General features: G+C 45.5%; 1 protein-coding gene across 1 annotated transcript in view; it reads left to right on the top strand.

The window, feature by feature from the left end:
• CLIC5 (CLIC family member 5) overlaps positions 1-10508 on the top strand; it is a 96703-nt gene extending 86195 nt beyond the window's left edge. The window contains exons 5-6 of the mRNA XM_088467259.1: positions 6531-6712; positions 8882-10508. Of these exons, the coding sequence (XP_088323385.1) occupies positions 6531-6712; positions 8882-9049 (350 nt within the window). The 3' untranslated portion in view covers positions 9050-10508. The remainder of the gene's footprint in view (positions 1-6530; positions 6713-8881) is intronic.
• The last annotated feature ends 3188 nt before the right edge of the window (positions 10509-13696 follow it).

Here is a 13696-nt window from a genome sequence, read left to right as displayed (position 1 = left end):
TAGCCCCCATCTCAGCCAGCCAATGAACGGCTCCTCCATTGAAGTCAATGGAGAGCCGCAGGTTACTAAAGTTCATTCTGCAGTTCCCACCATTGACTTCAAAGGAGGAGCCGTTCATTGGCTGACCTCTCTCGGCCAATGAACGCTGGTGCTGGTTTTAATTATAGGGAGACCACTACAAATTTATTGTCCTCTATAATTAAAACCAGGTCTGGCCCTGCAGCCTGGTGCTGGTACCTAAATTATGGTGGAACCCTACTCATTTTGTTCCCTGTAATTTTAGGTACCAGGACAAGCTGGCAAGTCCAGTGCTGGTTAACCATTTGGGGGGGACCTCACATCATTTTTTTAACAAAAAAGGAACCCTTAAAAAAAAAAAAAAAAACAGTCTGCACATAGGGCCTGATTCAGAGCCGCTCGTAAGCAGCCACTCGTTCGTGCCGACTGCGCATGCGTACGGATCGTAATACGCATGCGCGAACCAGTCAGTGCGGCCGAAAATCGTTTGTTCGCTAAATAGCGAATGTCTGCTATTTTGAGTGACATGAGGAGGCGTATGTGGGTGGTAACAGGGGAAGGTGCTTGAAAACGGGGAGTGGAGATCCGAACGCAGGCGTGCTTAAAGGTCAAAATGGGCGTTTTATGGGTGTGCATAATTAATACAGCAGCGTCATTGACCACGTCACTGGGTTATTTTATAGTCAGAACTGCTCTAAAGGTAGCGGTAGTAAAAACCAACCACAAGAATAGCGAGCAGTTCATACGCTGGTCGATGTACTCGATTAATCTAATACATAGCGGACATGACGTAGGATGCGAGCGGCCAGGGGGCGTAGTTACCCAAAAAACGACCGCAAGTTTTGTTCGCTCGTTCAGACATAGAGGCGTGAACAGACCGCAAAGAGCGAACGGTTCATTTGAATAGCCACCCCTTTTTTCTGAACGAGCGAGCGCAAATAGCGTCCGGCTCTGAATCAGGCCCATATTTCACTGATATGTGCAGCCTGCTTATTCGGGAGAGAAATTCGGGCGGTTAAATCGGGACTTCAAAACGGACAGGATCGACCAAATATACCATCAATCAAAACGATCCTGTCAAAACCGGGATCTTGGTAAATTCACAATTTTTTTAAGTGAAAAAAATGAACGTTTTTGAATTATCCTATCCGAGTTGAAAAATGGGACAAATCGGGACCAAGTTGAATCTTAGTAAATTTACCCCCTAGTGTCAGAAGAGGCAGAGGCAAAAGGATCTCTCTTCACTAACCAGATCTACTTCTAATAGGAAGTAACGGGACTCAGCGGGCTAGCGCCATCTAAAGATGGCGTCAGTTCCAGCAGTCAAATGTTCAGTTTTCCGAGCTTGATGAAATCCTGTCCCCCATACTAGTGTATAGGGGTGGCGGGTAACATTGAGAAGTGTAATAGCCTTCAACTTGTAGGCACTGGCGAGATTCAGGTGAATCTGGCTGATGTTTTAAAGGGGCCATCATTTCAAATGACGCTTGCACAGCAGCTACTGGGGGTCAGTAGCGTACACAGGGGGGGCTTTCTGAGTACCTAGAAACAGGGCTGTAACTTGGGTATTGCGACCAGTGCCATGGCACAGGGCACCGCAGGGCAGGGGGTGCTGTTTGGGCCTCTCAATTTTCTTGTATATTATCATTCTCACTTGTAGCTTCCTCTTCTTTTATCCAAAGCATCTCCTGGCCTCCCCTATCTCTTCCCTGGCCCTTCCCCATGAGGCCATGGCCCTTTTTCAGGTGCACCATCTTAAGTCCTTAGTTAAAAAATGGGAAGGGGGGGAGAGCCAATGCTAGCTCTGGCACAGGGCACCAAATAGTCTAGTTACGGCTCTGCCTAGAAACCTCCCTTGCCCACCGATCCATCACCGCAACTGACCATTTTTTGGGAGGGTTTGAGACGGAGATCTTTATCTCCGTCTCTTAGGGGCTCCGAATGGGCTGTGTTAGTGATGGGAGCTGCTCCTCTTAGCAACAGCGATGGGCGAATCTCTGCGGCCGCGTGTAACTCCTCCCAGCAAGTTCCCATGGACCTCTGCTCCGGTGACTCTCTCACGGTGACTGCACTGTACTCCTCCGATGGTCCTGACAGCTTCAGGTAAGGCCTAGGCACCTGGCTGCAGACCATATTAAGCACTGTAGGTATATTATTATTAAGCATAAGCACTGTGTGTCAGGGACAGCAGGTATAGGGCTGGCTGCTGCTTCACATTAAAAAGCTATTCTTTTGATGTGAATTAATTTGATTGTGGTCAAGACTACTATTGATTTTAAGGACTTTGTACATGAAGCGCTTCATTTAGATGCTGCCTAGCAGAACCCAAATGGAAGCAGAGCGTAGGGTGTTTCAGGTTTTTATGTGTTTCTCTCTCCCTCTGACTCCCCATGTATGCCTCTGTCACCTCCCCACACACAACACACACTTTGTATACAGTATGTGTATGTATGTTTTATGTGTACATATCTGTCCAGCTGGCGGCGCCTCACTGTCTCTTCTTGCCTGCCCTCCCCCCACCAGTGTTTTTGTGTTTCTCTCACTCCCTCTTTGTGTAGGTCTTTTGCCGTTTCAGATCACCTGTACCCCATATGCGCACGTAATGGAGCTTTCAGTTGGCCAGAATTCCCTGCTTGCGCTCCAAACACGCCTTTCTGATAGGTGTAAATTCCATTTATTTTAAAAATGTAGAAATATTTGGAAGGGTTGGGTACTGGATCCCGGCAGTCAGAATCCCGAGGCCAGCATCCCGACAGGTTTAGGATACCGACACTTGTCAGTCAGTATTCTAATCCTCCCCCTCTCCCTCCCTGGTGCCTGACCCTAACCTCTCCCTCTAGTGCCTAAACCTAACCTCCCCCTCCCCCCTGCACCCTTAACCTAACTCTCCCCATAGTGCCTAACCCTGACCCTCCCCTCAGCCCTGCTACTTACCTTTTTTGGGATTCCGACAGTCGGGTTATTGACCGCATCCCATTTGAAAGCCTTTATTCAATTTTAAAAAATCATTATTCAAAACTAAAACTTTTTTCGATATATGAATATGTTACTACCATCTGCAGATGGCAATGTCGTAACAGTTATTGGGGTGATCCTGATGATAACTAGGAGCCTGAAGTGACTGGGACAGTGATTAGTTGTCTGACCCTGGTAGTGATTGGGTCCTGTTGGTGACTAGGACACTAGATTATTTATCTGAACCTGATGTGACTGGGACATTGGTGATAACTGACTGTGATGGTGTCTGGGTCCCTTATGTTGTCTCGGGCATTTATGTTATCTGGGAACTCGATGGTGACTGGGAGACTGATGATAACTGAGCCTGAAGGTGACTGACCCTGTTAATGACACAATGTAGCATTTTTACTCCATTGGTTAAACTGTAGAACATGATGCCGAATGTAATAAGGTGACTGAGCCTACATTAGACAGTGGCCTAATGCCTCTCCTCATATAGGATTCCATGTAGGGCAATGCTGGTACTTAGTGCAATAGAACTGGGGCGGGCACATTAGGTTCTGCATCTACAGTAACAGCCTGCAGCCTTCCTCCTGGTACATGTAGTTCTGCCTAGTCGTCTTGTTCATTTATCCTCTGCCTCATCAGCATCTACACAGGGGAGGCTGAAAAGATCCTTTGGCTACTGGCTGGTTTATTTAATGCTTTGCCCACACCCACAGCGGCATAGGAACCACCACCGTTTTCCCACAGTATTCTCCACAGCTGAAACCCACTAAGCTAGCAATCACATAATACTGTATATTATCGCCCCTTAGAAGATGGACGGTCACTTGCACATTTACATCAGAAGAGGAGGAATAGCTGTCTGTACAGCGTGCTCCTTTAAAGCCCTAGGCGTCGGGGTCATCATGGGTACAGAATGCGGGCAGTTGCCAATGTGAGCACTGCCCGCAACTTGGCACCATGGTGTAAAATAGCCGCGGGCTGCTGGGGCTCTGCCAGACACCCGCAGGTACCTTCCCTTTCCTGTAACTGTATAGATGTGCGCTCACAGGGTCATGAGCCTAAGGTCTGTTGTCCAGATGTGAACCTGTATCCACACAGCATGTGACACCTGCACAGAGGCAGGGAGCAGCCTGAACAGACCGAAATCCCTGTGTAATCTGCATCCCAAGCCTTGCATCTCGTCAGTCCCAGACACTCGGAGGGGAGGACATGTGGGATTAATAACTGCATATGTCATATACGTTTGCCATGTTCCATAGATTTATTGTACATGCCACCTATAATGCTCTGTGTATACATATATCAATGTGAATATAATTACTTGCACAAGTTTATATACAAATGTAGTTTCTGTTCTGTATTGCCTGCACAGACAGGGTGTGCTGCACTTCAACCAACGAGTGTAAGACTTTATGGGGTGCTTTCAGTGAGAGACTAGAATAGGTCAGGAACTATCCGGTATAGCGACATCAGCTGGCTGCCAAATGTTACTGCACCATATCGTAAAAGGGCTGATATCGCAAGTGTGGCCTAAAAATGGCTGCCATGGCGTATAATATAATGAATAGCATTGATTGGTTCATTATGGGGCCTGTTGGTGTAACTGCAGCACCTCGGCATGTTGGTGACTGTGGCATGACCTGATTTGTGCCAAATTTCTACCATAGGCAATATATGCAGATATGCCAGAGATCCATTTGTTCAGGCGTTAAGCACCATTTATCATACTCAGTGACATTTATCACTCATTTCGTATGATGAAAGTCTTTGATAAATGGTCCCCTTAATTAGCAAAATAAGACGACTTGTACCTGTACATACCTCCCAGCGGAATGGGTATGTAATGCCAGCTACCGGTCTCATTACTACATCCCCCTCCCAGAATCCCGATTTGAGGGATCTGTCCCACTGCCGTAATTGGAAGTTAGGTGTTATCTCCCGTTCATAGCAGAACAGCCGTGAACGGGGGCCACGCGTACCTTCCCTTAGTTCTTCAATGTGCAGGGCATTGAAGAGGTGTTTTTATTGAAAAGACAGGAGGCTGGGGGGGTAGCTTAACCTAATGGTGAATTCTGCATATGAAATTATTATAAAAAAAAGAAAAAAAATTTGACTTTTGTTGCTATGAAAATATTTTTGCCTGTTTCTTAATGTTTTCCTTCTCTCTTGATATTTTCATACAAATAATGAGAGATCCTGTAAAACTATAAGGAGAGGAAATGTACCCCCCTCCTCCCCTGACATGAAACATGTTATTTTAGTCCTGTGTGCCTGGGAGGTGCCCCCGTAGTATTTTGTTTGCTTTACGGCCTGTCTGCTCCTATCGGTAAGTACGTCTAACCATTCGCATGCAGATGATTGCAGGCCTGTGCCAGGAGACTAGAAAAATGTGTGCAACTTCAACATTCTCCGCTGCACCTAATTGTAGATAATTACAGGTAACCCCTGTGTACACACGTGTGAAATCACAGAACACGCATTGTTCATACTGTGCAATCATTGACATCAATAACCGTCTCTTTAATCAACATGTTCATGGGAGGCTGTAAATTAAACAGTTGTACATAAAGCCCACCTCTTGTTAATCTGAATGCATTAACAGTACTACAAGATGTTCCTATCAGAACTATCAGGAAGGTTCATGGATCAAGTTCAAATAAGCGACGTTTCCATATTACGTGTGTTGCTTTCCTTGTATAGAGCGTACAGGTCATTTTGAAGCAGGGGTTATCTGTAGTCCCACTAAGATTAGACATAATAAACTGTTCATGAAACATCATAGCGCTGTATATTTTATTATACATGTTAAGTGGATTTAAATAGAATTGAACTTTGCAATATATATTGCTGAATAACACAGATGCTCCTGTTTGTGGGTGTATGTTTTGCACCCACAGTACTATAGGGTAGGTCAGAGGTTCCCAAAGTCCGCCATTACAGTCCACGTTTTAGTAATATCCATGCTTGAGCACAGGTGACTTAATTAGTACCTTAATCCATTTGATTTAACCATCTGGACTCAAGCTTGGATATCCCTAAAACGTGGACTGTAATGGCGGACTTTGGGAACCTCTGGGGTAGGTGTAAGTGCATTGATGATGCATTCAAGCGGATATTTGTATATTTCCATGCAGGCAATGCAGGAGCAGCATAGCCCAATGTCCGTTCATGTATATGGTGAACTGTCATGTAAAAGATCTCATTAGATGGCTTCATGAGAAGGACCAGGACCACGGCTATTCTGCAGGAGACGCCTGTTCATGGCTACTGTAGCTACACCTGCCTGTTATTTGGCCCAGAGTTTCCCAAACTCCGCCATTACGCTCCACGGTTTAAGGATATTCATGCTCGAGCACAGGTGGCTTAATTAGTGCCTCAGTCAATTTGATTAAACCATCTGGACTCAAGCATGGATATCCTCAAAACCTGGACTGTAATGGCAGAGTTTAGTAACGTAACTTGACGCATACGCAGTACGACCTGAAGTGTGGGAAATTGTAAAGCGGGTGATTCACGCTGCTCATTTCTTCTGACTCCTCCCACAGCGCTAGAGAAAAGCTTGACGAAAGCCTTGAAGAAACTGGATGATTATCTGAACACGCCTATCACTGAGGAGATCGACGCAAACAGTCGAGAGGAGGAAAAGGTATCTAGGAGGAAATTCCTGGACGGCGATGAGTTGACTCTGGCTGACTGCAACCTTCTACCCAAACTTCATGTGGTCAAAGTAAGTACGGAGATGGTCAGATGGGAAATCTTGTCAGGTTCTCTAGAGAGGAGAAACAGGGCCGTAGCTAGGGTAGTGCGGCCGGTGCCATCACACAGGGCACCACAGGTCAGGGGGCACTGTTTATGCCTGTCAAATTTCTGTTTATTATCATAAATCATTATTATTTCATCCCCAGCATCTCCTGGCCTCTTCTATCTCTTCCCTGGCCCTTCCCCATGAAGCCATGGCCCTTTTTTGGGTGCATTATGTCCCTTTGAAAAATGAGGGGGGCGCCAATGATCTTTCTGGCACAGGGCACCAAAAAGTCTAGTTTCGGCTCTGAGGAGAAATGTACAACGAAATAGATTCAACACATTGTAGAAAATACTTAAAGCCAAACAATTCAATGACCTTATAGGCAGCATGAAGGACTTTGCACGCCTCATCGTTCCCCTGATGTTACACTGCTTCTTGGATACAATGGATGTTGCAAAACTTAAAACTAAATAGATCGCTGTCTATATAGGGTTTACAAGCTGAAATATCACCAAAGCTGGGTATACACCGTAAGATACGATGTAACGATACACTGCGTGCACCGTACATACTGCATGATCCGGTCTGCGATGACGCCATGTATCGTTACATACTGTGTGTGACTGCATTGCGACGCTCATTGCATCGTCCCATCTGACGAGCAGATAGGAGGATGCGATGATCGACCGTCGTGAATACCGAATCGGGCATGCACACTATACACTGTCAAAGATATATTGTTCCGGTCCACGTCGGAATGAAATATCGCACGATACATCGTATAGTGCATACCCAGCTGTGTGCAGTGACAGGAGAGTCTGTTCTACTGTATATGAATCTGACAAACTACAACATTCCTCACACTGGAGGGGAGATGGATTAAACCTTCGAGAGAGAGAAAGTGGAAAAGTTGACCATGGCAACCAATCAGCTTCTAGCTATTATTTTCTACCACAGTGTATAAATTGACAGCTAGAAGCTGATTGGTTGCTATGGGGAACTTCTCCACTTTGTCTCTCTCAAAGGTTTGATACATCTCCCCCTGCGTCCTATGGCCACTAGCTAAGCTACTGCTGAATATATCAGTTTGGGATAACTAATGCTCTAATTTACAGATCCTCCTCACCCGTCTTGGGCTATTATATATGTTTGCTTTCGCCAAAGGGATAGGACAGGCAATTAAACACTTATTTCAATTAACGTATTTTTACACATTAGTGAGTTTATTTTGGTTAGGACCAACCCCTGCATTCAAATGCCACTCCTTGATTTTTATGTGATCAGCTAGGAAAAATATTAGAAACTCAATACCGTAGCGTGTTTCAGGGCATACAAGGCGGCCGTCAGGTCATTGGAAGCCAGCTGGGCATGTGACACATTCCCTGTCTTGAGCTGCGGTGCCTGACTACTTCCTGGATCGGTCACCTGATTGTCAGCGGTGTCCATCAGTGTTCAAGGCACACCCCCTCACAGTGAGGCATGCCTCCAAAAGTTATTTTTCTGTGTGTCTTATTGGCTGCTTTGTGGTCCAGCCCCCAGCTCCAGGCAGTGTCTGATCAATCAGAGATGAGGCTGAGCTCTTACTGCCTCATCTCTCGTCTTTCCCTGTATTTCCAGGGAGTGCTGCAATTTTGGTGAGTTTTGCCTATAAAAAACGATCAGAATAATAAAAAGAAGATGTTTATAAGTTATAAATATCTTCTTTGTATTATTCTAATAATCAAAACTCTGCAGTCTGACAGGGAGTATGACAGGGGAGGCTCTGCCTACCCTGACTGCACGTCCCTGCTCAGATGGTGGCTTATTGACCGATGTGCATCCAATGGTTTCGTTTCTGCAAATGCAGCTGGTGGGCGTCTCAATACAAATTCCAGCATTGGTGACATCTGCATATTTTCGCACATTTGCTTGTACACAGACGCAGTTTAGACGGTATTTGCGTCAGGCCCAGACTCGGCAGCTCTGCGCTGATATGATTCCTTGCAGTAAGGGACGGGAAGGGGGGTACGGAGATTGCACACAGGCCCTCTCCTCTGATAGAAAACCCCTGACAAAAGCATAACCAGGCACTCTCATAGTCATCGTCATGTATGATTGCCACATTACTGCGGTGAAGCTTATAACCTATTACTGATATGTTTTCTTTATTAGGTTGTGGCAAAGAAATACAAAAACTACGAAATCCCAGCGGATATGACGGGGGTGTGGCGCTACCTGAAAAACGCGTACGCCAGAGACGAGTTCACCAACACGTGCGCCGCGGACAAAGAGACAGAACTGGCCTATGCCGATGTGGGAAGAAGACTCTCCAAGTCTTAACCGCCGTCTAAAGCGCTCTCTCCCCCCCAAAGACTGCTGTCACTGTTGCCTTAAGATGGATCCTCTATTGGAGAACCACGTTACCATCTACGCATCCAGACGCACCTGCGCTGTGCCCAGTTTTGCCAGCATCGCCATCTTGCGATCATCAGTTTCCGAGGAAAACCTAAAAGGAATTTGCCTCAATCATATTGAAATGAAAGACAATGATACTAAGATCCACCGCACCTAATTTCTATAATAAATTCAAATCCTCTTAGGGCAATACTTGTTATCGTATATAAAGTATTTTTTATAATGTAAGCAGATTCCTTTAATAGTGATTTATAAAATGTATTATTTCATAGGTAATTATATAACATACAGGATTCTTTAGACTACTCTGTATATCTACTGGCAGTATATTCATTTTGCAGCATCCTGCTATATTAGGAGAGTGGTCTATGGACCTCATTCAGAGTCGGTTGTAAGCGGCCGCTCGGTCGTACGCATCCGATGTTTCCAAACCACGCGTGCGTACGGTTAGTTGTGCGCATGTGCGTACGAGACCTTGCGATCCAAAATGCTGTCGATCGTACAGCTTACGAGCAGGAAGTAGCTTCCGAGAGTTGATTGACATGAAAGGCCGTTTGTGGGGGATGACGGGGGTGGTGGTCTGAAAACGCAGGCGTTCCTCACAGTTTTGAGGGCGTTTTAGGGGCGTACATAAATTACCTGCTACGACCGACATAGAAGGCCGGAAGTAGTAAAATGTCACTCTGCGAGCAGGTTAGAGGCCTGGCTGATCGTACAGCTTGAGGTTGGGTATGTGCTCTCTCAAGCCCCAGAGTACAATCGATACTATCGAATGTTATTGATGTTCGGAGTGATGTTTCCATTTTGTGCCACACAATGCAAGCAGCTAATAATCGTTTGTTGTAGCTAATAACACTGCTAATTGGCATGTAATTGATACAGCTGCGTTTGCATTAGCGAATAATAAGAATAAATAAATTTCTTGGGGATGGCTTATTCTAGGCGTTTTTTGTTAATTTTTGGTGTAATTTGCACACAACACAAGCGGCCGCAACCATCAGAAGAAAATTAACATACAGCGACTGACAATGACTGACTCGATCGCTAGCTGCTATCACTCATTGGTAGCATTGTTCATGTATGGGCGTCACTTTGGTTGCGACCGACCGGCCGTGCGATCGCTTCCTTTTTCAGTTTCTCAGTCGTTAGGCGTACGACCGAGCGGCCGCTTACGACCGACTCTGAATGAGGTCCTATATCTGGTTTGAGTACGCAGTGTATATTAGTGGAATTATGTCAAGGTTTTTGCGACACAAAGAAAAGTATTGGCACCGGCGAGGCTTGTAGAGTCCTTTCGTAGGCACTAATTACTGTTCTTAAAGCTTTTTGTGCCTTTTTGGCTAAATTGCAGTATACAAGCATCTAATAAATTCTTTTGAACTAATATTGTTATATTATGATTTGTCGCACTTGTTTTGAAATAAAATAGCAATCTAGGAGATTATAAACCCGGAGGTTTCTAAACATTAATAGAAAAATATCTTACATTAGAATGTGAACAAATAAATAAATATATATATATATATATATATATATATATATATATATATATATAATATACGTATATATTTGCTTTGAGCTTTCTAAAGAAATTAGATGGGTTTTTTTAGAGATGTGCGGGTTCGGTTTTATTCGGTTCTTATCGCCAAGTTCGGATTTCTCTTATTGGATATCCAAAACAGGTGACAACCGGATAGCCAATATGATGCCATTTTTAAGATCCGAGTAAAACCGAAAAGCTCATCTCTAGTTTTTCTGCAGTTGTACTCTTAGGTCAAGATAATATCCAGCCAGCCTGAGATAAGCAAGTGCCAGCAAACATTTAGGAGCATTGTGTCAAGTTATTTAAAAATGTTATGGAACATGCTACAAAAACAACTTAAACATATGTATCCTCCATTGATCATTTCATACTGATTCCTGGAGATGTGGTTTAAGTGTAGAATAGAGTCAATGTCAGACTGAGGCATTAAGGGCCCAATGGCAGACTGCAGTGGTAGGGGCCCATGCTTTAGGGGTGTGGTCAGTCACCAGAGGGGTGTGGTCAGTCACCAGAGGGGTGTGGTCAGCCAATAGATCAACAAGATTTATCGAGGCAAAAACCTTGCGCCCAATTTAGAAATAACGCGGGTATGCGTGCTCCCGATACCCGCAGTATTCCATTCCAAAAATACCAGTCACGGGGTTTTCAGTTGACAAAACCCCGCGCTGCGTAATTTAAAAATTAAAAAAAATCTTCACTTACCTGGCCGGGGGTCTCTGCGGCTCCCGGTGGCCTCCCCTCTCTCTTCTTACTGGAGAGGGGGCTGTTGGGAGTCCCAGGGGCTCCTGGGAGGCTCCAGGGGCTGGTAGGACGGACAAGGGCCGCTTGGAGATGTAGTTCTCCCAGCGCCCATTCCGTGGGGCCACACAAACACTGCGTGGGCACACTGACAGTGGGGCACACACGCACTCATACACACTTACATACACCACACACACTGACATACACCACACACACTGACATACACACACACACTCATACACACTGACATACACCACACACACTGACATACACCACACACACTGACATACACCACACACACTCATACACACTTACATACACCACACACACTGACATACACCACACACACTGACATACACCACACACACTCATACACACTTACATACACCACACACACTGACATACACCACACACACTGACATACACACACACACTCATACACACTGACATACACCACACACACTGACATACACCACACACACTGACATGCACACACACACTCATACACACTTACATACACCACACACACTAACATACACCACACACACTCATACACACACACACTCATACACACTGACATACACCACACACACTAACATACACCACACACACTCATACACACACACACTGACATACACACACACACTGACATACACCACACACACTGACATACACCACACACTGACATACACCACACACACTGACATACACACACTGACATACACCACACACTGACATACACCACACACACTGACATACACCACACACACTCATACACACACACACTGACATACACCACACACACTGACATACACCACACACACTCATACACACACACACTGACATACACCACACACACTCATACACACACACACTGACATACACCACACACACTGACATACACCACACACACTCATACACACACACACTGACATACACCACACACTGACATACACCACACACACTGACATACACACACACACTGACATACACCACACACACTGACATACACCGCACACACTCATACACACACACACTGACATACACCACACACACTGACATACACCACACACTGACATACACACACACACTGACATACACCACACACTGACATACACACACACACTGACATACACCACACACACTGACATACACCACACACACTCATACACACACACACTGACATACACCACACACTGACATACACCACACACACTGACATACACCACACACACTCATACACACTTACATACACCACACACACTGACATACACACACACACTGACATACACACGGCTGCTGCTGAATAGCCGGCTTCCGACGCAGGATGAAGAAGACAGCACTGAAGGAAGTAAGCAATTAAGGACTAATTAAGGTAATTGGATACCTCCAATTGCTTAATTAGTCCTCAGGGGGGGGTGCCGTGGGGGTGTCAGATCAAGTCCCAGTGATTTTACCTAAAATCATCGATTTTAGGAAAAATCACGCTTACTCAGGATGTGCGCGGAAAAAAACCTCCTCGAGCTTTTTAAAAAAAAAAAAAAAACACGCACCTAATAGAATAGCAAAAATCCCGCACCTGCAGGAAAAACCTCGCAGGTGAGCTATTCTCGCAGCCTATTGAATATGCCCCATAGTGTAGTATATATTGGTAGTGCATGATAATGTACTAGACTGATCACAGTAATACAATGTAGTGAATACACCATAGGGCCTGTGAATGCCGTATTCAGTAACATATGGATAATAATTAATCACATGATGATGATCAGGGCGGGATGCAGCAATGTCAGAAATGCGATCAAACCCCCGAAAATGCAGTTTTCAGGAGCTTGGCCAAATTTCTCATATGCACCGAGCCCCGGAATGCGATATATTCCGGGGCTTGGATGCGGTGGGCAATGCCATCTTTAGATGGCGTTGCCTATTAGAAGCCTATGGGCTTCTATTTGCAAAGCCCCTCTGGGAAGGAATCAATCAGATCCCCCACCCAGCGCCCCCAGTGGCAGGTGCGTTGTCTCATAGAAGGACGCCAGAGGGACTTGCACAGCAGGATGTATCAGGCAGAGCCTGCAACCTGCGCAGACACAGAGGTACCGGCTTTTAAGGAGTGCATCGGCTGCAGCCACTAGAAGCTAGTAAGGGCTGCGGTAATAGCAGAGGACTGGCTTCCCATCGGGAGCACTCTCTCTGCTATGGCAGCCCTAGAGAGACAAAACACCTCCTCTGGGACTGCCTGTTCTGTGATTAGCATGGAGCGCTTCCAATGGGAAGTCACTGCCACTGCT

Source organism: Taudactylus pleione, unplaced genomic scaffold (genome assembly GCF_031769625.1).
Source record: "Taudactylus pleione unplaced genomic scaffold, aTauple2 ptg000070l, whole genome shotgun sequence".
NCBI classification, from domain to species: domain Eukaryota; kingdom Metazoa; phylum Chordata; class Amphibia; order Anura; family Myobatrachidae; genus Taudactylus; species Taudactylus pleione.
This window is presented reverse-complemented; position numbering and strand designations above follow the sequence as displayed.